At 53.3% G+C, this 23,653-nt stretch overlaps 1 protein-coding gene across 2 annotated transcripts in view; it reads left to right on the forward strand.

Annotated features, from left to right (window-relative positions):
• LOC134608233 (CD5 antigen-like) overlaps positions 1 to 16,211 on the forward strand; it is a 515,634-nt gene extending 499,423 nt beyond the window's left edge. For both annotated transcript variants that reach the window (XM_063450897.1, XM_063450898.1), the window contains one exon: positions 16,146 to 16,211. In XM_063450897.1, the coding sequence (XP_063306967.1) occupies positions 16,146 to 16,150 (5 nt within the window). In that variant the 3' untranslated portion in view covers positions 16,151 to 16,211. The remainder of the gene's footprint in view (positions 1 to 16,145) is intronic.
• The last annotated feature ends 7,442 nt before the right edge of the window (positions 16,212 to 23,653 follow it).

Consider the following 23,653-nt stretch of genomic DNA (forward strand, 5'->3'; position numbering starts at 1 on the left):
CTGTGTGTGCCTTCTGGAAATGTTTCCCCCAGTCCCAGCACTGTGTGCGCCTTCTGGAAATGTTTCCCCCCAGTCCCAGCACTGTGTGCGCCTTCTGGAAATGTTTCCCCCAGTCCCAGCACTGTGTGCGCCTTCTGGAAATGTTTCCCCCAGTCCCAGCACTGTGTGTGCCTTCTGGAAATGTTTCCCCCAGTCCCAGCACTGTGTGTGCCTTCTGGAAATGTTTCCCCCAGTCCCAGCACTGTGTGCGCCTTCTGGAAATGTTTCCCCAGTCCCAGCACTGTGTGCGCCTTCTGGAAATGTTTCCCCAGTCCCAGCACTGTGTGCCTTCTGGAAATGTTTCCCCCAGTCCCAGCACTGTGTGTGCCTTCTGGAAATGTTTCCCCCCAGTCCCAGCACTGTGTGTGCCTTCTGGAAATGTTTCCCCCAGTCCCAGCACTGTGTGTGCCTTCTGGAAATGTTTCCCCCAGTCCCAGCACTGTGTGTGCCTTCTGGAAATGTTTCCCCCAGTCCCAGCACTGTGTGCGCCTTCTGGAAATGTTTCCCCAGTCCCAGCACTGTGTGTGCCTTCTGGAAATGTTTCCCCCAGTCCCAGCACTGTGTGCGCCTTCTGGAAATGTTTCCCCCAGTCCCAGCACTGTGTGCCTTCTGGAAATGTTTCCCCCAGTCCCAGCACTGTGTGCGCCTTCTGGAAATGTTCCCCCAGTCCCAGCACTGTGTGCGCCTTCTGGAAATGTTTCCCCCAGTCCCAGCACTGTGTGTGCCTTCTGGAAATGTTTCCCCCAGTCCCAGCACTGTGTGTGCCTTCTGGAAATGTTTCCCCCAGTCCCAGCACTGTGTGTGCCTTCTGGAAATGTTTCCCCCAGTCCCAGCACTGTGTGCGCCTTCTGGAAATGTTTCCCCCAGTCCCAGCACTGTGTGTGCCTTCTGGAAATGTTTCCCCCAGTCCCAGCACTGTGTGTGCCTTCTGGAAATGTTTCCCCCAGTCCCAGCACTGTGTGCGCCTTCTGGAAATGTTTCCCCAGTCCCAGCACTGTGTGCGCCTTCTGGAAATGTTTCCCCCAGTCCCAGCACTGTGTGTGCCTTCTGGAAATGTTTCCCCCAGTCCCAGCACTGTGTGCGCCTTCTGGAAATGTTTCCCCCAGTCCCAGCACTGTGTGCGCCTTCTGGAAATGTTTCCCCCAGTCCCAGCACTGTGTGTGCCTTCTGGAAATGTTTCCCCCAGTCCCAGCACTGTGTGTGCCTTCTGGAAATGTTTCCCCCAGTCCCAGCACTGTGTGTGCCTTCTGGAAATGTTTCCCCCAGTCCCAGCACTGTGTGTGCCTTCTGGAAATGTTCCCCCAGTCCCAGCATTGTGTGCGCCTTCTGGAAATGTTTCCCCCAGTCCCAGCACTGTGTGTGCCTTCTGGAAATGTTTCCCCCAGTCCCAGCACTGTGTGCGCCTTCTGGAAATGTTTCCCCCAGTCCCAGCACTGTGTGCGCCTTCTGGAAATGTTTCCCCCAGTCCCAGCACTGTGTGCGCCTTCTGGAAATGTTTCCCCCAGTCCCAGCACTGTGTGCGCCTTCTGGAAATGTTCCCCCAGTCCCAGCACTGTGTGTGCCTTCTGGAAATGTTTCCCCCAGTCCCAGCACTGTGTGTGCCTTCTGGAAATGTTTCCCCCAGTCCCAGCACTGTGTGTGCCTTCTGGAAATGTTTCCCCCAGTCCCAGCACTGTGTGCGCCTTCTGGAAATGTTTCCCCCAGTCCCAGCACTGTGTGTGCCTTCTGGAAATGTTTCCCCCAGTCCCAGCACTGTGTGCCTTCTGGAAATGTTTCCCCCAGTCCCAGCACTGTGTGTGCCTTCTGGAAATGTTTCCCCCAGTCCCAGCACTGTGTGCGCCTTCTGGAAATGTTTCCCCCAGTCCCAGCACTGTGTGTGCCTTCTGGAAATGTTTCCCCCAGTCCCAGCACTGTGTGCGCCTTCTGGAAATGTTTCCCCCAGTCCCAGCACTGTGTGTGCCTTCTGGAAATGTTTCCCCAGTCCCAGCACTGTGTGTGCCTTCTGGAAATGTTTCCCCCAGTCCCAGCACTGTGTGCGCCTTCTGGAAATGTTTCCCCCAGTCCCAGCACTGTGTGTGCCTTCTGGAAATGTTTCCCCCAGTCCCAGCACTGTGTGTGCCTTCTGGAAATGTTTCCCCCAGTCCCAGCACTGTGTGCGCCTTCTGGAAATGTTTCCCCCAGTCCCAGCACTGTGTGTGCCTTCTGGAAATGTTTCCCCCAGTCCCAGCACTGTGTGTGCCTTCTGGAAATGTTTCCCCCAGTCCCAGCACTGTGTGCCTTCTGGAAATGTTTCCCCCAGTCCCAGCACTGTGTGCGCCTTCTGGAAATGTTTCCCCCAGTCCCAGCACTGTGTGTGCCTTCTGGAAATGTTTCCCCCAGTCCCAGCACTGTGTGTGCCTTCTGGAAATGTTTCCCCCAGTCCCAGCATTGTGTGCGCCTTCTGGAAATGTTTCCCCCAGTCCCAGCACTGTGTGCGCCTTCTGGAAATGTTTCCCCCAGTCCCAGCACTGTGTGCGCCTTCTGGAAATGTTTCCCCCAGTCCCAGCACTGTGTGCGCCTTCTGGAAATGTTTCCCCCAGTCCCAGCACTGTGTGCGCCTTCTGGAAATGTTTCCCCCAGTCCCAGCACTGTGTGTGCCTTCTGGAAATGTTTCCCCCAGTCCCAGCACTGTGTGTGCCTTCTGGAAATGTTTCCCCCAGTCCCAGCACTGTGTGCGCCTTCTGGAAATGTTTCCCCCAGTCCCAGCACTGTGTGTGCCTTCTGGAAATGTTTCCCCCAGTCCCAGCACTGTGTGCGCCTTCTGGAAATGTTTCCCCCAGTCCCAGCACTGTGTGTGCCTTCTGGAAATGTTTCCCCCAGTCCCAGCACTGTGTGTGCCTTCTGGAAATGTTTCCCCCAGGTCCCAGCACTGTGTGTGCCTTCTGGAAATGTTTCCCCAGTCCCAGCACTGTGTGCGCCTTCTGGAAATGTTTCCCCCAGGTCCCAGCACTGTGTGTGCCTTCTGGAAATGTTTCCCCCAGTCCCAGCACTGTGTGTGCCTTCTGGAAATGTTTCCCCCAGTCCCAGCACTGTGTGTGCCTTCTGGAAATGTTTCCCCCAGTCCCAGCACTGTGTGTGCCTTCTGGAAATGTTTCCCCCAGTCCCAGCACTGTGTGTGCCTTCTGGAAATGTTTCCCCCAGTCCCAGCACTGTGTGCGCCTTCTGGAAATGTTTCCCCCAGTCCCAGCACTGTGTGTGCCTTCTGGAAATGTTTCCCCCAGTCCCAGCACTGTGTGTGCCTTCTGGAAATGTTTCCCCCAGTCCCAGCACTGTGTGCGCCTTCTGGAAATGTTTCCCCCAGTCCCAGCACTGTGTGCGCCTTCTGGAAATGTTTCCCCCAGTCCCAGCACTGTGTGTGCCTTCTGGAAATGTTTCCCCCAGTCCCAGCACTGTGTGTGCCTTCTGGAAATGTTTCCCCCAGTCCCAGCACTGTGTGCGCCTTCTGGAAATGTTTCCCCCAGTCCCAGCACTGTGTGTGCCTTCTGGAAATGTTTCCCCCAGTCCCAGCACTGTGTGTGCCTTCTGGAAATGTTTCCCCCAGTCCCAGCACTGTGTGCCTTCTGGAAATGTTTCCCCCAGTCCCAGCACTGTGTGTGCCTTCTGGAAATGTTTCCCCCAGTCCCAGCACTGTGTGCGCCTTCTGGAAATGTTTCCCCCAGTCCCAGCACTGTGTGTGCCTTCTGGAAATGTTTCCCCCAGTCCCAGCACTGTGTGCGCCTTCTGGAAATGTTTCCCCCAGTCCCAGCACTGTGTGTGCCTTCTGGAAATGTTTCCCCCAGTCCCAGCACTGTGTGCGCCTTCTGGAAATGTTTCCCCAGTCCCAGCACTGTGTGTGCCTTCTGGAAATGTTTCCCCCAGTCCCAGCACTGTGTGCGCCTTCTGGAAATGTTTCCCCCAGTCCCAGCACTGTGTGTGCCTTCTGGAAATGTTTCCCCCAGTCCCAGCACTGTGTGTGCCTTCTGGAAATGTTTCCCCCAGTCCCAGCACTGTGTGCGCCTTCTGGAAATGTTTCCCCCAGTCCCAGCACTGTGTGTGCCTTCTGGAAATGTTTCCCCCAGTCCCAGCACTGTGTGTGCCTTCTGGAAATGTTTCCCCCAGTCCCAGCACTGTGTGCGCCTTCTGGAAATGTTTCCCCCAGTCCCAGCACTGTGTGCGCCTTCTGGAAATGTTTCCCCCAGTCCCAGCACTGTGTGTGCCTTCTGGAAATGTTTCCCCCAGTCCCAGCACTGTGTGCGCCTTCTGGAAATGTTTCCCCAGTCCCAGCACTGTGTGTGCCTTCTGGAAATGTTTCCCCCAGTCCCAGCACTGTGTGTGCCTTCTGGAAATGTTTCCCCCCAGTCCCAGCACTGTGTGTGCCTTCTGGAAATGTTTCCCCCAGTCCCAGCACTGTGTGCGCCTTCTGGAAATGTTTCCCCCAGTCCCAGCACTGTGTGCCTTCTGGAAATGTTTCCCCCAGTCCCAGCACTGTGTGTGCCTTCTGGAAATGTTTCCCCCAGTCCCAGCACTGTGTGTGCCTTCTGGAAATGTTTCCCCCAGTCCCAGCACTGTGTGTGCCTTCTGGAAATGTTTCCCCCAGTCCCAGCACTGTGTGTGCCTTCTGGAAATGTTTCCCCCAGTCCCAGCACTGTGTGTGCCTTCTGGAAATGTTTCCCCCAGTCCCAGCACTGTGTGTGCCTTCTGGAAATGTTTCCCCCAGTCCCAGCACTGTGTGCGCCTTCTGGAAATGTTTCCCCCAGTCCCAGCACTGTGTGTGCCTTCTGGAAATGTTTCCCCAGTCCCAGCACTGTGTGCGCCTTCTGGAAATGTTTCCCCCAGTCCCAGCACTGTGTGTGCCTTCTGGAAATGTTTCCCCCAGTCCCAGCACTGTGTGTGCCTTCTGGAAATGTTTCCCCCAGTCCCAGCACTGTGTGTGCCTTCTGGAAATGTTTCCCCCAGTCCCAGCACTGTGTGTGCCTTCTGGAAATGTTTCCCCCAGTCCCAGCACTGTGTGTGCCTTCTGGAAATGTTTCCCCCAGTCCCAGCACTGTGTGTGCCTTCTGGAAATGTTTCCCCCAGTCCCAGCACTGTGTGCGCCTTCTGGAAATGTTTCCCCAGTCCCAGCACTGTGTGCGCCTTCTGGAAATGTTTCCCCCAGTCCCAGCACTGTGTGTGCCTTCTGGAAATGTTTCCCCCAGTCCCAGCACTGTGTGTGCCTTCTGGAAATGTTTCCCCCCAGTCCCAGCACTGTGTGTGCCTTCTGGAAATGTTTCCCCCAGTCCCAGCACTGTGTGTGCCTTCTGGAAATGTTTCCCCCAGTCCCAGCACTGTGTGTGCCTTCTGGAAATGTTTCCCCCAGTCCCAGCACTGTGTGTGCCTTCTGGAAATGTTTCCCCAGTCCCAGCACTGTGTGCGCCTTCTGGAAATGTTTCCCCCAGTCCCAGCACTGTGTGTGCCTTCTGGAAATGTTTCCCCCAGTCCCAGCACTGTGTGCGCCTTCTGGAAATGTTTCCCCCAGTCCCAGCACTGTGTGTGCCTTCTGGAAATGTTTCCCCCAGTCCCAGCACTGTGTGTGCCTTCTGGAAATGTTTCCCCCAGTCCCAGCACTGTGTGCGCCTTCTGGAAATGTTTCCCCCAGTCCCAAATGTTTCCCCCAGTCCCAGCACTGTGTGCCTTCTGGAAATGTTTCCCCCAGTCCCAGCACTGTGTGCCTTCTGGAAATGTTTCCCCCAGTCCCAGCACTGTGTGTGCCTTCTGGAAATGTTTCCCCCAGTCCCAGCACTGTGTGCGCCTTCTGGAAATGTTTCCCCCAGTCCCAGCACTGTGTGCGCCTTCTGGAAATGTTTCCCCCAGTCCCAGCACTGTGTGTGCCTTCTGGAAATGTTTCCCCCAGTCCCAGCACTGTGTGCGCCTTCTGGAAATGTTTCCCCCAGTCCCAGCACTGTGTGTGCCTTCTGGAAATGTTTCCCCCAGTCCCAGCACTGTGTGTGCCTTCTGGAAATGTTTCCCCCAGTCCCAGCACTGTGTGCGCCTTCTGGAAATGTTCCCCCAGTCCCAGCACTGTGTGCGCCTTCTGGAAATGTTTCCCCCAGTCCCAGCACTGTGTGTGCCTTCTGGAAATGTTTCCCCCAGTCCCAGCACTGTGTGTGCCTTCTGGAAATGTTTCCCCCAGTCCCAGCACTGTGTGTGCCTTCTGGAAATGTTTCCCCCCAGTCCCAGCACTGTGTGCGCCTTCTGGAAATGTTCCCCCAGTCCCAGCACTGTGTGCGCCTTCTGGAAATGTTTCCCCCCAGTCCCAGCACTGTGTGTGCCTTCTGGAAATGTTTCCCCCAGTCCCAGCACTGTGTGTGCCTTCTGGAAATGTTTCCCCCAGTCCCAGCACTGTGTGCGCCTTCTGGAAATGTTTCCCCCACTCCCAGCACTGTGTGCGCCTTCTGGAAATGTTTCCCCCAGTCCCAGCACTGTGTGTGCCTTCTGGAAATGTTTCCCCCAGTCCTAGCACTGTGTGCGCCTTCTGGAAATGTTTCCCCCAGTCCTAGCACTGTGTGTGCCTTCTGGAAATGTTTCCCCCAGTCCCAGCACTGTGTGTGCCTTCTGGAAATGTTCCCCCAGTCCCAGCATTGTGTGCGCCTTCTGGAAATGTTTCCCCCAGTCCCAGCACTGTGTGTGCCTTCTGGAAATGTTTCCCCCAGTCCCAGCACTGTGTGTGCCTTCTGGAAATGTTTCCCCCAGTCCCAGCACTGTGTGTGCCTTCTGGAAATGTTTCCCCCAGTCCCAGCACTGTGTGCGCCTTCTGGAAATGTTCCCCCAGTCCCAGCACTGTGTGCGCCTTCTGGAAATGTTTCCCCCAGTCCCAGCACTGTGTGTGCCTTCTGGAAATGTTTCCCCCAGTCCCAGCACTGTGTGCGCCTTCTGGAAATGTTTCCCCCACTCCCAGCACTGTGTGCGCCTTCTGGAAATGTTTCCCCCAGTCCCAGCACTGTGTGTGCCTTCTGGAAATGTTTCCCCCAGTCCCAGCACTGTGTGTGCCTTCTGGAAATGTTTCCCCCAGTCCTAGCACTGTGTGTGCCTTCTGGAAATGTTTCCCCCAGTCCCAGCACTGTGTGTGCCTTCTGGAAATGTTCCCCCAGTCCCAGCATTGTGTGCGCCTTCTGGAAATGTTTCCCCCAGTCCCAGCATTGTGTGCGCCTTCTGGAAATGTTTCCCCCAGTCCCAGCACTGTGTGCGCCTTCTGGAAATGTTCCCCCAGTCCCAGCACTGTGTGCGCCTTCTGGAAATGTTTCCCCAGTCCCAGCATTGTGTGCGCCTTCTGGAAATGTTTCCCCAGTCCCAGCATTGTGTGTGCCTTCTGGAAATGTTTCCCCCAGTCCCAGCACTGTGTGCGCCTTCTGGAAATGTTCCCCCAGTCCCAGCACTGTGTGCGCCTTCTGGAAATGTTCCCCCAGTCCCAGCACTGTGTGCGCCTTCTGGAAATGTTTCCCCCAGTCCCAGCACTGTGTGCGCCTTCTGGAAATGTTTCCCCCAGTCCCAGCACTGTGTGTGCCTTCTGGAAATGTTTCCCCCAGTCCCAGCACTGTGTGCGCCTTCTGGAAATGTTTCCCCCAGTCCCAGCACTGTGTGTGCCTTCTGGAAATGTTTCCCCAGTCCCAGCACTGTGTGTGCCTTCTGGAAATGTTTCCCCCAGTCCCAGCACTGTGTGCGCCTTCTGGAAATGTTCCCCCAGTCCCAGCACTGTGTGCGCCTTCTGGAAATGTTTCCCCCAGTCCCAGCACTGTGTGTGCCTTCTGGAAATGTTTCCCCCAGTCCCAGCACTGTGTGCGCCTTCTGGAAATGTTTCCCCCAGTCCCAGCATTGTGTGCGCCTTCTGGAAATGTTTCCCCAGTCCCAGCACTGTGTGTGCCTTCTGGAAATGTTTCCCCCCAGTCCCAGCATTGTGTGTGCCTTCTGGAAATGTTTCCCCCAGTCCCAGCACTGTGTGCGCCTTCTGGAAATGTTTCCCCAGTCCCAGCACTGTGTGTGCCTTCTGGAAATGTTTCCCCCAGTCCCAGCACTGTGTGTGCCTTCTGGAAATGTTTCCCCCCAGTCCCAGCACTGTGTGCGCCTTCTGGAAATGTTCCCCCAGTCCCAGCACTGTGTGTGCCTTCTGGAAATGTTTCCCCCAGTCCCAGCACTGTGTGCGCCTTCTGGAAATGTTTCCCCCAGTCCCAGCACTGTGTGTGCCTTCTGGAAATGTTTCCCCCAGTCCCAGCACTGTGTGCGCCTTCTGGAAATGTTTCCCCTAGTCCCAGCACTGTGTGTGCCTTCTGGAAATGTTTCCCCCAGTCCCAGCATTGTGTGCGACTTCTGGAAATGTTTCCCTATAGTCCCAGCACTGTGTGCGCCTTCTGGAAATGTTTCCCCCCAGTCCCAGCACTGTGTGCGCCTTCTGGAAATGTTTCCCCCAGTCCCAGCACTGTGTGTGCCTTCTGGAAATGTTTCCCCCAGTCCCAGCACTGTGTGCGCCTTCTGGAAATGTTCCCCCAGTCCCAGCACTGTGTGCGCCTTCTGGAAATGTTTCCCCCAGTCCCAGCACTGTGTGTGCCTTCTGGAAATGTTTCCCCCAGTCCCAGCACTGTGTGCCTTCTGGAAATGTTTCCCCCAGGTCCCAGCACTGTGTGTGCCTTCTGGAAATGTTTCCCCAGTCCCAGCACTGTGTGTGCCTTCTGGAAATGTTTCCCCCAGTCCCAGCATTGTGTGTGCCTTCTGGAAATGTTTCCCCAGTCCCAGCACTGTGTGTGCCTTCTGGAAATGTTTCCCCCAGTCCCAGCACTGTGTGTGCCTTCTGGAAATGTTTCCCCCAGTCCCAGCACTGTGTGTGCCTTCTGGAAATGTTTCCCCAGTCCCAGCACTGTGTGCGCCTTCTGGAAATGTTTCCCCCAGTCCCAGCACTGTGTGCGCCTTCTGGAAATGTTTCCCCAGTCCCAGCACTGTGTGCGCCTTCTGGAAATGTTTCCCCAGTCCCAGCACTGTGTGCCTTCTGGAAATGTTTCCCCCAGTCCCAGCACTGTGTGTGCCTTCTGGAAATGTTTCCCCCCAGTCCCAGCACTGTGTGTGCCTTCTGGAAATGTTTCCCCCAGTCCCAGCACTGTGTGTGCCTTCTGGAAATGTTTCCCCCAGTCCCAGCACTGTGTGTGCCTTCTGGAAATGTTTCCCCCAGTCCCAGCACTGTGTGTGCCTTCTGGAAATGTTTCCCCCAGTCCCAGCACTGTGTGTGCCTTCTGGAAATGTTTCCCCCAGTCCCAGCATTGTGTGCGCCTTCTGGAAATGTTTTCCCAGTCCCAGCATTGTGTGTGCCTTCTGGAAATGTTTCCCCCAGTCCCAGCACTGTGTGCGCCTTCTGGAAATGTTCCCCCAGTCCCAGCACTGTGTGCGCCTTCTGGAAATGTTCCCCCAGTCCCAGCACTGTGTGCGCCTTCTGGAAATGTTTCCCCCAGTCCCAGCACTGTGTGCGCCTTCTGGAAATGTTTCCCCCAGTCCCAGCACTGTGTGTGCCTTCTGGAAATGTTTCCCCCAGTCCCAGCACTGTGTGCGCCTTCTGGAAATGTTTCCCCCAGTCCCAGCACTGTGTGTGCCTTCTGGAAATGTTTCCCCAGTCCCAGCACTGTGTGTGCCTTCTGGAAATGTTTCCCCCAGTCCCAGCACTGTGTGCGCCTTCTGGAAATGTTCCCCCAGTCCCAGCACTGTGTGCGCCTTCTGGAAATGTTTCCCCCAGTCCCAGCACTGTGTGTGCCTTCTGGAAATGTTTCCCCCAGTCCCAGCACTGTGTGCGCCTTCTGGAAATGTTTCCCCCAGTCCCAGCATTGTGTGCGCCTTCTGGAAATGTTTCCCCAGTCCCAGCACTGTGTGTGCCTTCTGGAAATGTTTCCCCCCAGTCCCAGCATTGTGTGTGCCTTCTGGAAATGTTTCCCCCAGTCCCAGCACTGTGTGCGCCTTCTGGAAATGTTTCCCCAGTCCCAGCACTGTGTGTGCCTTCTGGAAATGTTTCCCCCAGTCCCAGCACTGTGTGTGCCTTCTGGAAATGTTTCCCCCCAGTCCCAGCACTGTGTGCGCCTTCTGGAAATGTTCCCCCAGTCCCAGCACTGTGTGTGCCTTCTGGAAATGTTTCCCCCAGTCCCAGCACTGTGTGCGCCTTCTGGAAATGTTTCCCCCAGTCCCAGCACTGTGTGTGCCTTCTGGAAATGTTTCCCCCAGTCCCAGCACTGTGTGCGCCTTCTGGAAATGTTTCCCCTAGTCCCAGCACTGTGTGTGCCTTCTGGAAATGTTTCCCCCAGTCCCAGCACTGTGTGCGCCTTCTGGAAATGTTCCCCCAGTCCCAGCACTGTGTGTGCCTTCTGGAAATGTTTCCCCCAGGTCCCAGCACTGTGTGCGCCTTCTGGAAATGTTTCCCCCAGTCCCAGCACTGTGTGTGCCTTCTGGAAATGTTTCCCCCAGTCCCAGCACTGTGTGCGCCTTCTGGAAATGTTTCCCCCCAGTCCCAGCACTGTGTGCGCCTTTTGGAAATGTTTCCCCCAGTCCCAGCACTGTGTGTGTGCCTTCTGGAAATGTTTCCCCCAGTCCCAGCATTGTGTGTGCCTTCTGGAAATGTTTCCCCCAGTCCCAGCACTGTGTGTGCCTTCTGGAAATGTTTCCCCCAGGTCCCAGCACTGTGTGTGCCTTCTGGAAATGTTTCCCCCAGTCCCAGCACTGTGTGTGCCTTCTGGAAATGTTTCCCCCAGTCCCAGCACTGTGTGCGCCTTCTGGAAATGTTCCCCCAGTCCCAGCACTGTGTGTGCCTTCTGGAAATGTTTCCCCAGTCCCAGCACTGTGTGCGCCTTCTGGAAATGTTTCCCCCCAGTCCCAGCACTGTGTGCCTTCTGGAAATGTTTCCCCCAGTCCCAGCACTGTGTGTGCCTTCTGGAAATGTTTCCCCCAGTCCCAGCACTGTGTGTGCCTTCTGGAAATGTTTCCCCCCAGGTCCCAGCACTGTGTGCGCCTTCTGGAAATGTTTCCCCCAGTCCCAGCACTGTGTGCCTTCTGGAAATGTTTCCCCCAGTCCCAGCACTGTGTGCGCCTTCTGGAAATGTTTCCCCCAGTCCCAGCACTGTGTGCCTTCTGGAAATGTTTCCCCCAGTCCCAGCACTGTGTGTGCCTTCTGGAAATGTTTCCCCCAGTCCCAGCACTGTGTGCGCCTTCTGGAAATGTTTCCCCCAGTCCCAGCACTGTGTGCGCCTTCTGGAAATGTTTCCCCCAGTCCCAGCACTGTGTGCCTTCTGGAAATGTTTCCCCCAGTCCCAGCACTGTGTGTGCCTTCTGGAAATGTTTCCCCCAGTCCCAGCACTGTGTGTGCCTTCTGGAAATGTTTCCCCCAGTCCCAGCACTGTGTGCGCCTTCTGGAAATGTTTCCCCCAGTCCCAGCACTGTGTGCCTTCTGGAAATGTTTCCCCCAGTCCCAGCACTGTGTGCGCCTTCTGGAAATGTTTCCCCCAGTCCCAGCACTGTGTGTGCCTTCTGGAAATGTTTCCCCCAGTCCCAGCACTGTGTGCGCCTTCTGGAAATGTTTCCCCCAGTCCCAGCACTGTGTGTGCCTTCTGGAAATGTTTCCCCCAGTCCCAGCACTGTGTGTGCCTTCTGGAAATGTTTCCCCAGTCCCAGCACTGTGTGCGCCTTCTGGAAATGTTTCCCCCAGTCCCAGCACTGTGTGCGCCTTCTGGAAATGTTTCCCCCCAGTCCCAGCACTGTGTGCGCCTTCTGGAAATGTTTCCCCCAGTCCCAGCACTGTGTGTGCCTTCTGTAAATGTTTCCCCCAGTCCCAGCACTGTGTGTGCCTTCTGGAAATGTTTCCCCCCAGTCCCAGCATTGTGTGCGCCTTCTGGAAATGTTTCCCCCAGTCCCAGCACTGTGTGCGCCTTCTGGAAATGTTTCCCCCCAGTCCCAGCACTGTGTGTGCCTTCTGGAAATGTTTCCCCCAGGTCCCAGCACTGTGTGTGCCTTCTGGAAATGTTTCCCCCAGTCCCAGCACTGTGTGCGCCTTCTGGAAATGTTTCCCCAGTCCTAGCACTGTGTGTGCCTTCTGGAAATGTTTCCCCCAGTCCCAGCACTGTGTGTGCCTTCTGGAAATGTTTCCCCCAGTCCCAGCACTGTGTGTGCCTTCTGGAAATGTTTCCCCCAGTCCCAGCACTGTGTGTGCCTTCTGGAAATGTTTCCCCAGTCCCAGCACTGTGTGCGCCTTCTGGAAATGTTTCCCCCCAGTCCCAGCACTGTGTGCCTTCTGGAAATGTTTCCCCCAGTCCCAGCACTGTGTGCCTTCTGGAAATGTTTCCCCCAGTCCCAGCACTGTGTGTGCCTTCTGTAAATGTTTCCCCCAGTCCCAGCACTGTGTGCGCCTTCTGGAAATGTTTCCCCCCAGTCCCAGCATTGTGTGCGCCTTCTGGAAATGTTTCCCCAGTCCCAGCACTGTGTGCGCCTTCTGGAAATGTTTCCCCAGTCCCAGCACTGTGTGCGCCTTCTGGAAATGTTTCCCCCAGTCCCAGCATTGTGTGCGCCTTCTGGAAATGTTCCCCCAGTCCCAGCACTGTGTGCGCCTTCTGGAAATGTTTCCCCCAGTCCCAGCACTGTGTGTGCCTTCTGGAAATGTTTCCCCCAGTCCCAGCACTGTGTGTGCCTTCTGGAAATGTTTCCCCCAGTCCCAGCATTGTGTGCGCCTTCTGGAAATGTTCCCCCAGTCCCAGCACTGTGTGCGCCTTCTGGAAATGTTTCCCCCAGTCCCAGCACTGTGTGCGCCTTCTGGAAATGTTTCCCCCAGTCCCAGCATTGTGTGTGCCTTCTGGAAATGTTTCCCCCAGTCCCAGCACTGTGTGCGCCTTCTGGAAATGTTTCCCCCAGTCCCAGCACTGTGTGCGCCTTCTGGAAATGTTTCCCCCAGTCCCAGCATTGTGTGTGCCTTCTGGAAATGTTTCCCCCAGTCCCAGCATTGTGTGCGCCTTCTGGAAATGTTTCCCCCAGTCCCAGCACTGTGTGTGCCTTCTGGAAATGTTTCCCCCAGTCCCAGCATTGTGTGCGCCTTCTGGAAATGTTTCCCCCAGTCCCAGCATTGTGTGCGCCTTCTGGAAATGTTTCCCCCAGTCCCAGCACTGTGTGCGCCTTCTGGAAATGTTTCCCCTAGTCCCAGCATTGTGTGTGCCTTCTGGAAATGTTTCCCCCCAGTCCCAGCACTGTGTGTGCCTTCTGGAAATGTTTCCCCCCAGTCCTAGCATTGTGTGCGCCTTCTGGAAATGTTTCCCCCAGTCTCAGCACTGTGTGCGCCTTCTGGAAATGTTCCCCCAGTCCCAGCACTGTGTGTGCCTTCTGGAAATGTTTCCCCCCAGTCCCAGCACTGTGTGTGCCTTCTGGAAATGATTCCCCATAGTCCTAGCACTGTGTGTGCCTTCTGGAAATGTTTCCCCCCAGTCCCAGCACTGTGTGTGCCTTCTGGAAATGTTTCCCCAGTCCTAGCACTGTGTGTGCCTTCTGGAAATGTTTCCCCCAGTCCCAGCACTGTGTGCGCCTTCTGGAAATGTTTCCCCCAGTCCCAGCACTGTGTGTGTGCCTTCTGGAAATGTTTCCCCCAGTCTCAGCACTGTGTGCGCCTTCTGGAAATGTTTCCCCCAGTCCCAGCACTGTGTGCGCCTTCTGGAAATGTTTCCCCCAGTCCCAGCACTGTGTGTGCCTTCTGGAAATGTTTCCCCCAGTCCCAGCACTTTGTGTGCCTTCTGGAAATGTTTCCCCCAGTCCCAGCACTTTGTGTGCCTTCTGGAAATGTTTCCCCCAGTCCCAGCACTGTGTGTGCCTTCTGGAAATGTTCCCCCAGTCCCAGCACTGTGTGTGCCTTCTGGAAATGTTCCCCCAGTCCCAGCACTGTGTGTGCCTTCTGGAAATGTTTCCCCCATTCCCAGCACTGTGTGCGCCTTCTGGAAATGTTTCCCCCAGTCCCAGCACTGTGTGCGCCTTCTGGAAATGTTTCCCCCAGTCCCAGCACTGTGTGCCATCTGGAAATGTTTCCCCCCAGTCCCAGCACTGTGTGTGCCTTCTGGAAATGTTTCCCCCAGTCCCAGCACTGTGTGCCTTCTGGAAATGTTTCCCCCAGTCCCAGCATTGTGTGTGCCTTCTGGAAATGTTTCCCCCAGTCCCAGCACTGTGTGCCATCTGGAAATGTTTCCCCCCAGTCCCAGCACTGTGTGTGCCTTCTGGAAATGTTTCCCCCAGTCCCAGCACTGTGTGCCTTCTGGAAATGTTTCCCCCAGTCCCAGCACTGTGTGTGCCTTCTGGAAATGTTTCTCCCAGTCCCAGCACTGTGCGCCTTCTGGAAATGTTTCCCCCAGTCCCAGCACTGTGTGCGCCTTCTGGAAATGTTTCTCCCAGTCCCAGCACTGTGCGCCTTCTGGAAATGTTTCCCCCAGTCCCAGCACTGTGTGTGCCTTCTGGAAATGTTTCCCCCAGTCCCAGCACTGTGTGCGCCTTCTGGAAATGTTTCCCCTAGTCCCAGCACTGTGTGTGCCTTCTGGAAATGTTTCCCCCAGTCCCAGCACTGTGTGCGCCTTCTGGAAATGTTCCCCCAGTCCCAGCACTGTGTGTGCCTTCTGGAAATGTTTCCCCCAGGTCCCAGCACTGTGTGCGCCTTCTGGAAATGTTTCCCCCAGTCCCAGCACTGTGTGTGCCTTCTGGAAATGTTTCCCCCAGTCCCAGCACTGTGTGCGCCTTCTGGAAATGTTTCCCCCAGTCCCAGCACTGTGTGCGCCTTCTGGAAATGTTTCCCCCAGGTCCCAGCACTGTGTGCGCCTTCTGGAAATGTTTCCCCCACTCCCAGCACTGTGTGCGCCTTCTGGAAATGTTTCCCCCAGTCCCAGCACTGTGTGCGCCTTCTGGAAATGTTTCCCCCCAGTCCCAGCACTGTGTGTGCCTTCTGGAAATGTTTCCCCCAGTCCCAGCACTGTGTGCCTTCTGGAAATGTTTCCCCCAGTCTCAGCACTGTGTGTGCCTTCTGGAAATGTTTCCCCCAGGTCCCAGCACTGTGTGTGCCTTCTGGAAATGTTTCCCCCAGTTCCAGCACTGTGTGTGCCTTCTGGAAATGTTTCCCCCAGGTCCCAGCACTGTGTGCGCCTTCTGGAAATGTTTCCCCCAGTCCCAGCATTGTGTGCGCCTTCTGGAAATGTTCCCCCAGTCCCAGCACTGTGTGCGCCTTCTGGAAATGTTTCCCCCAGTCCCAGCACTGTGTGCGCCTTCTGGAAATGTTTCCCCCAGTCCCAGCACTGTGTGTGCCTTCTGGAAATGTTTCCCCCAGTCCCAGCATTGTGTGCGCCTTCTGGAAATGTTTCCCCCCAGTCCCATCACTGTGTGTGCCTTCTGGAAATGTTTCCCCCAGTCCCAGCACTGTGTGTGCCTTCTGGAAATGTTTCCCCCAGTCCCAGCATTGTGTGCGCCTTCTGGAAATGTTTCCCCCAGTCCCAGCACTGTGTGTGCCTTCTGGAAATGTTTCCCCCAGTCCCAGCACTGTGTGTGCCTTCTGGAAATGTTCCCCCAGTCCCAGCACTGTGTGTATTCTGGAAATGTTCCCCCAGTCCCAGCACTGTGTGCGCCTTCTGGAAATGTTTCCCCCAGGTCCCAGCACTGTGTGTGCCTTCTGGAAATGTTTCCCCCAGTCCCAGCACTGTGTGTGCCTTCTGGAAATGTTTCCCCCAGTCCCAGCACTTTGTGTGCCTTCTGGAAATGTTTCCCCCATTCCCAGCACTGTGTGTGCCTTCTGGAAATGTTTCCCCCAGTCCCAGCATTGTGTGTGCCTTCTGGAAATGTTTCCCCCAGTCCCAGCACTGTGTGTGCGCCTTCTGGCAATGTTTCCCCCAGTCCCAGCACTGTGTGCGCCTTCTACAGACATTGTGGGGAAAGTTTACATATTGTTGAGATCGATGGGGAGGTTAAAATGTTGGAGGAATCAGGTAAATGGCAGGAGGTCATTAATCATCATTAGTCGTCCACCCTATCACTGTTTAATTTCATACTTTATATGCATATTTAAACCAAATTATCTCATTTCGTCCTAGGCTGAACTGCGCTGGATCCATTTATCACATTTTTCACTATAAAGAAAACTATAAAATTTCACATTGCTTAATAAAATATCATTATGAACTGCTATCAGGATGGTTATTTTTAGATGAGTGGGATGCCTTGCTACTGATTGACGTAAACGGATACCCAAGGGATGATCTGTGACTATGGATTATGTGTGGTTGATGGTTAGGGCAATGATTGCCATACATGGATACCCAGAGGTGGTCTGTGAATATGGATTACGTGTGGTTAATGGTTAGGTCACTGATTGACGTACATGGATACCCAGGGGAAGGTCTGGGACTATGGATTACTTTTAGTGGATGGTTAGGTCACTGATTGACGTACATGGATACCCAGGTGATGATCTGTGACTATGGATTGTGTGTGGTTGATGGTTAGATCACTGATTGCTGTACATGGATACAAAGGGGATGGTCTGTGACTATGGATGTGGCAGAACTACTGCTGATTTGTGTGGTTCCTGCTTATAATATGTGTGTTTTCTCTGTATTTCATTTATTGTGCCCGCTCCCGTTCAGGAGTGCTTCCACGAAGGGAATTCCTTCACCTCCCAAATGGGGACCACCCCAATAACTCATGTAGAATGTTAGTTTAGAACCTTAACACCTCGCAACATGAGTATTTAACCGCAAACCGCAAGGGAAACAATTATTGAGCGCTCTCCTGGGTGGCCACCATTCGTACAGATGAACGCCAGCCAGGTGGAGCATTCGTGGATTGTTTCCTGTCTCGTTCGTTTCCCGAACAAGGACCTCCCCAGTGCCCCATTAGAACATTCGAACCAATTAATCAGAACGTTCTCACTTGCCACCTAAGTGTGAAACTGTAAGGGAAGTAAATTAATGAGTGCTCCTCTGGGTGGCCGCCATTTCGTATATACGAACGCCGTCCAGGGGGAGCTTTCGTACCCCGAAAGGAGATTCACACCAGGACCTCGCTAACAGAGACTAGCCGATCGAGCGACCTAGGCAAGGATCCCTGAGATTGGTGTGGGCACTTCTGGGGCACTGGCAAGTTTTTGGCGGGCTCTCATGAGCCCAAGGGACAAAGAGACTTGCTATTTTCCCACGAGCTGGCTTTTCTGTGCCTGGGAGACAAAGGGATGGTCCCTTTTTCCCGCGCCTAGCCTCACAGGCACAGATGCTCTTGGGAAGAAGACTGAGATTTAGTGGCATGCTTTAGAGGGGACTAGCTCTATTTCCTCCCAGGGACTGGACAGCACACAGTCCTGGGAGCTCTAGTCCTTACCAGGACTTTTCCCGCTGAATCCTCCATGAGCTGGAACAAGGTGCTAAGCAGTGATCATAGCCCTTTCCCCTCCAAGTAACTGGACAACACATAGCTCTGGGAGTACAACTGAACTTTATTGGAACACATACGGCTTTTATGCCCAGTCTCCTACTTGGGGATTACAATACAAGACTGTAGCGGGACACCTGGTTGGTTACCTCCGCTATAGAAGAATTGCATGACCCATCTTCCCCAGTAACCGGACGTCACATAATTCCAGGGGTACAACAACAACTTTATTGGCCACAGGTGGCTTTATACTTTCCCCATGCAAGGTGTGGAACACACATGAAGACAATGTCCCCTCCCAGGGGTCATACAATGAAATGTCTCTTTGTCCTTTGTTCCTGCCACTCAGTGTCTCCTCCCAAGCCCCCCCTCCCCCCGCCCCCCCCCCCCCCGCCCAGAGGTCTGTGCATGGGACAGGAACTCCAGTCCCTTTGTCCTCAGTTCCTCCACCCAAATACAAGGTTTCCCGCTTCTCGTGCCAAGGGGTCTCCTTCCCAGGACCCTCTACACCTGGGAGTCCCAGTGCGGGAAAGATTCTGCCATTGTCCCCAAAAGAGTGGCCCCACCAATCTCAGGGACCACCCTGCCCCCAAACGGTAACTGCCTCTGTTCGTGGGATCCCTGGGTGAAACCAGGCAAGGGAAACATCCTCGTTCAGGACACGAATGCTTCCCTTGCTGCCATATGTTTTATACGAATGGCGGACACCCAGGGAAGCACTCATTAATTACTTCCCTTGCGGTTTCACACTTATGTTGCGATTTGCCAATGTTCTAATTAATTGGTGTGAACACTCCAAGGCGCGCTGGGGAGATCCTCGTTTGGGAGCTGAACGAGGTGGGAAGCAATTCGCGAATGCTCCCCCTGGATGCCGTTCATTTAACGAACGGGCTGCCACCCAGGGTCGACACACGCCGAGGCTTCCCTTGTGGTTTGTGGTTTTCACACCTTGTTAGCGAGGTGCGAATATTCCAACGAGGTGTGAACATTCTAAGTAACTTTCTAAATGAGAACCTGTTCATATGGAGCCTCCCGAACGTGGAGCAGGTAAAACGAACAAACACAAATATAGGGGAAAAACACTAGGAATTACACACAGCCATTCACAAAGACAACAGGGGTTTCAATTTCAGGATCCTCTGTACCTGAAAGATAATTGTGTGAGGAAACCTCTTTAATTTAATTATCCCTCAGGTACAGACAAATCTACAATAATTCCAAACACCCCACAAACACATCATAATATTTCAAAAAAGGTTAGTTGATTGCATGGAAGGGCAGAAGGTTTACAATCTAACTTCCTCTTTGAAGCTGGGACCCCCACAGAGCTACTCTGCAAGGTGTGAGACATCACACATAAGTGGCCTGGAAGTCTGGCTTTCTGTACAAACCTACTCTCACATCTGCCATAGGTCTTGATTGCCTTTTAGATAGGAAGTCCTTTGATATGGAAATGATCATTAGCTTTCAAGAACAAAAAGAAACCTTTGTGTTTCAATATCATATCCAAAAAAAACATTAATACCTACCCACAGATTAATACTCCAGCCTCATCTTTATCATATCCAGAATGGGACAAGCACAATCATCCAATCAAGCCTAAACATGAGTTGCGAACAAGGGGACCCCACAAACAATACAATGTTAAATAGCACTGACCTGAAAACAATAAGCAGGCAAGCAAGTGCGCACATGTGGGCATGGTACTCAGTGACGGCGTTCCGTTACAGATGGTTAGGTCACTGATTGCGTACATGGATACTGAGGGGATGGTCTGTGACTAACCCAGTAATTGCGGCAGTTCAGACACCCGCACAGGCTGGGGATCACAAGGTGAGCAGGGCCATCGGGTGGATGTGTGCTATGATGGGCCTGGTCATACACTGCAGCACTGTAAGTGCGACCGGGCCCCTTCTAACCTAACCGGAGTGCTGGGAGGAAGTGAGAGTGGTTGATGGTAAGGTCACTGAATGATGCACATGGATACTCATGGGATCTGTGACTATGAAATTATGTGTGGTTTATGGTTAGGGCACTGATTGCTGTACATGGATACCTGTGACGGATCACCTGGCACCCCGACTGGGCACCTCCGCCAACCGATGCTTCCTAGCCGACGCTGAGGACCATAAGCACCGCACCGGACACCACAGACTCCACAACCGCCGTAGCTTAACTGGAATCTCGCCGTCTTCTTCCCACCCTGGACCGTGTGGGAAGAAATACTCCTGCTCCAGAGAGCATAGCTGGAACAGCTCTTTCAAGAGCTAGTAGTGATATAGCAGTTCCCCTGATAGCCCTGATCTAGGTGAACAACATCCAAAAATCACCCAGATCAGAGCAGAGGTTCCGGAAATTGCTGGAAGTCTCTTTTGACCGACCACACGCATGGTTTCATGCCCAAAACAGTTCCAGAGAATTTGGCCATGCGGCTGGTCTATTTTAAACTGTCGAAGTACCATTCGAATTACCGAACGGAATGGTGAATGGCCACACTCAATGTGTGCCCCTTGTTCGTGGGCTTCAACTCCCGTTCGAATTGTCGAAGTTTCCTGGAAGGTAACTTTTCAGCGGTGTTCGTAACGTCGCATGTCCGATTTGAGTTCCACGAACTCGACGACAAAACAGCGCTGAACCCGTTTGACTAAATAAAATGGCCACCACGTGTTGAATGTCAAATGGCAGTCACTTCGACTACTTCGGCACTTCGACTGTATCCGAAGTGCCACTTTGAAAGTTCGAAGAGCATGGTGCCAAGTCCCAATAGACACAAATAGTATCTGCAACCTCAATAAATTAAAGGGGCCATAGTAACAGGGTAAAAGGCTGGCAAGTAGTCCTCTCCAAACCCCAGAGGTGAAGTCTCTTTCGTCACAATATCCATGGGATGATCTGTGACTATAGATAATGTGTGGTTGATGGTTAGGTCACTGATTGCCGTACATGGATACCCAGGTGTGATGGACTGTCTGGCACCCCGCCCTGGTGCCTCCGTCAGTCGATGCTCCTAATGCTCAACGAGGACTCCAAGCACTCCACCAGGCACCATAACCAATCGGCGCTTGGGGAGCAGAGGGGTTTCGCCGCCCAATCAGGAAAAAAGGGCGCGAAACCCTGTTTGAATGGGCGCTTTTTCTCCGATTGGTCATCTGTGCCCCACATCGACCAACCAGCGCTCACTCGTGCCGACCTATCAGGAGAATGGCCACTCCTTCTCCCTTTGGTCGGCATTGGACTTCCAGGCGGCCAGCGGGACACCTGAGGCTACTAAGCAGACTCCCAGCTCCGGGGATTCTGCGTCTTTCTCCAGTGGGTACCTCCAATTAGGTAGCACCGGAGAGAGTACTCTTTGGGCAGCACCGAGCCTGGCCTCGCAGCTCCTGGGTAGGGAGAGCAGTGATTATTACGAGATTATTACCGTTAGGAGCAGGTAGGGCGATCCAAACCGCCAGTACCCCAAAAGTGTCCCCACCAACCTTAGGGACCTGTTCATGTAGTCCCGGTGCGAAGATCCCGCAAGGGAAGCGTCTCCTTTCGGGTCTATACGAACGGGCAGCCACCAATGGGAGCACTCATTAATTACTTCCCTTGCGGTTTCGCACTTATGTTGCAGGTGCGAGCGTTCTAATTGATTAGTGTGAACATTTTAATGGGGTACTGGGGTGGTCCCCGTTTGGGAGACAAAACAGGTTCCGTTTGTATGACCGCTCCCGAATGGTAAACAGGGCATATCACACGAAATACATGGGGAACCACAGAATCCAAGGGGAAAACACATGACTGAGCAGTGGGCATGGTACTCAGTGGCGGCAGTCCGCCACAGTCTGTGACTATGGATTATGTGTGGTTGATGGTTAGGTCACTGATTGCTGTACATGGATACCGAGGGGATGGTCTGTGACTATTGATTGTGTGTGGGTGATGGTTAGATCACTGATTGACGTACATGGATAGCCAGGGGATGGTGTGTGACTATGGATTATGTGTGGGTGATGGTTAGGTCACTGATTGATGTACATGACTGGTTCCCACCCCGTGGTACGCGTACCTTTAGGGGTACAATTCAGTGCCCCTGGGAGTGGGCGCAAAACCCTGTAATTGTGCTATGAGGGGCCTGGTCGTGCACTGCAGCACTGTAATAGTGCAAACGGGCCCTTTCTAACCTAACAGGAGTGCTGGGAGGAAGTGAGATTGAGACGCATACTTCCTCCCATCTATAATTAAGCTGTGCGGGAAGGGGCTGCGAAGGGAGCGGGGCAGAGAGGACTGGAACGGGACCTCAACTTCCAACAGCCTCAGCCACAGAAGCCACCCAAAAGGTTTGTGTATGTGTGTTTTGGGTGTCAGTATGTATGTAGTGTTTGTATCTGTATGTCTGTTTGTATGTATGTCAGTGTATCTGTATCTGTGTGTATCTGTATGTCTGTGCATGTGTGTATCAATGTGCATATATGTATGTCTGTGTGTATCTGAAAGTCTGTGAATGTGAGTTTGTCAGTGTTCATATCTGTATGTCTGTGTGTCAGTGTGTGTATGTGTCAGCCTATGTATCTGTATGTCTGTATCTTTCTGTGTATGTGTGTCAGTGTGCATCTGTATGTCTGTGTCAGTGTGTGCATCTGTGTGTATCTGTGTTTGGTTCAATGTGTGTATCTGTATGTCTGTGCATGTGTGTCAATGTGCATATCTGTATGTCTGTGCATGTATGTGTCAATGTGCATATCTGAATGTCTGTATATCTGTTTCAGTGTGTGTAAGTGTATGTCTGCATGTGTCAGTGTGTGTCTTTGTATCTGTCAATGTGCATGTCTGTGCATCTGTGTGCATCTCTGTATGTCTGTGTATCTGAGTGTTTGTCAGTATGCATATCTGTATATCAGTGTGTGAGTCAGTGTGTATATGTGCCAGTCTATGTATCTGTATGTCTGTGTGTTTGTTAGTGTGTATCTGTATGTCTGCATCTTTGTGTGTGTGTCTGTATATCTATGTGTGTATCTGTATGTTTGTGTATTGTATGTGTGTCAGTGTATGCATCTGTATGTCTGTGTATCAATGTGCATATCTGTATGTGTGTGTATCTGTGTGTTTGTCTGTCTATCTGTGTATCTGTGTGCATCTGTATTTCTGTGTGTGTGTCAGTGTGTGTATCTGTGTCTGTATATGTCAGGGCCGGCCCATCCCAGTGGCGCCATGGCTCCAGGCACCACTTTGACAGGTGCGGCCTCTTGCCTGTGTAACAGAGCTTACTGTACCCCGGTTGGGTACCTCCACCGATGGATGCTCCTAGTGCTCACCAAGACCTCCAAGCACTCCACCAGACACCATCAGCACTGCAGTCCCCACATCCAGTGTTACATCTTGGCTGGGACTCGCCGTCCTCCACGCACCCTGGACCCAAAACCAGGATCCAGCTTCCATTGGGTGAACCTCTCCTCCAAGAAAGAGTAGCAGGAATAGCTCTTAAAAGAGCTTAGTGATTATACTTCCTGGGGAGTATTGTGGTATAGCAATCCCCAGGGTAGATGCAGCCTTTCCTCCCACACATGAGACAGAGACTCTATGTTGAGGGTAAAACAGGAACTCAGCTTTAATGAGGCACACTGTCCTTTTATACAATTTTCTCAACAAGGTTGACACCCAGGTGGACCTTGTTGGGCACAGGACACAAAGTATGCAAGCCAATAAAAACAATGTGATAAGGAATGACACTCCCATATGCAGCACACAATCCCTCTCCTCTGCCTGTGATACAATTAAGGCAGATAATGGATTAACGTAATTATCCCCAAGCATAAAAAACACACATTTTACAAAGTCTCATAAGTAACCCACAATACAACATATCCCCTGATAGCCCTGATCTGGGTGAACAACATATCCAAAAATCACCCAGATCAGAGCAGGGGTTCAGAAATTCCCTGGAAGTCTCTTTTGACCGACCACACGCATGGTTTCATGCCCAAAACAGTTCCAGAAAGTTAGGCTGTGCAGCCGGTCTATTTCAAACCGTCAAAGTACCGTTGGAATTACCAAACGGAATGGTGAGTGGTGCCGCCTCCCCCTCTCCTCCCTCCCCGGTAATACTGCCCCCCCTTCCTCCCCCGGAAATAATGCCCCCCTCTCCCGCCAGTAATACTGCTCCCCCTCCAGTAATACTGCACCCCCCCTCCTCCCC

This window comes from Pelobates fuscus, chromosome 4 (assembly GCF_036172605.1).
Source record: "Pelobates fuscus isolate aPelFus1 chromosome 4, aPelFus1.pri, whole genome shotgun sequence".
NCBI lineage: Eukaryota > Metazoa > Chordata > Amphibia > Anura > Pelobatidae > Pelobates > Pelobates fuscus.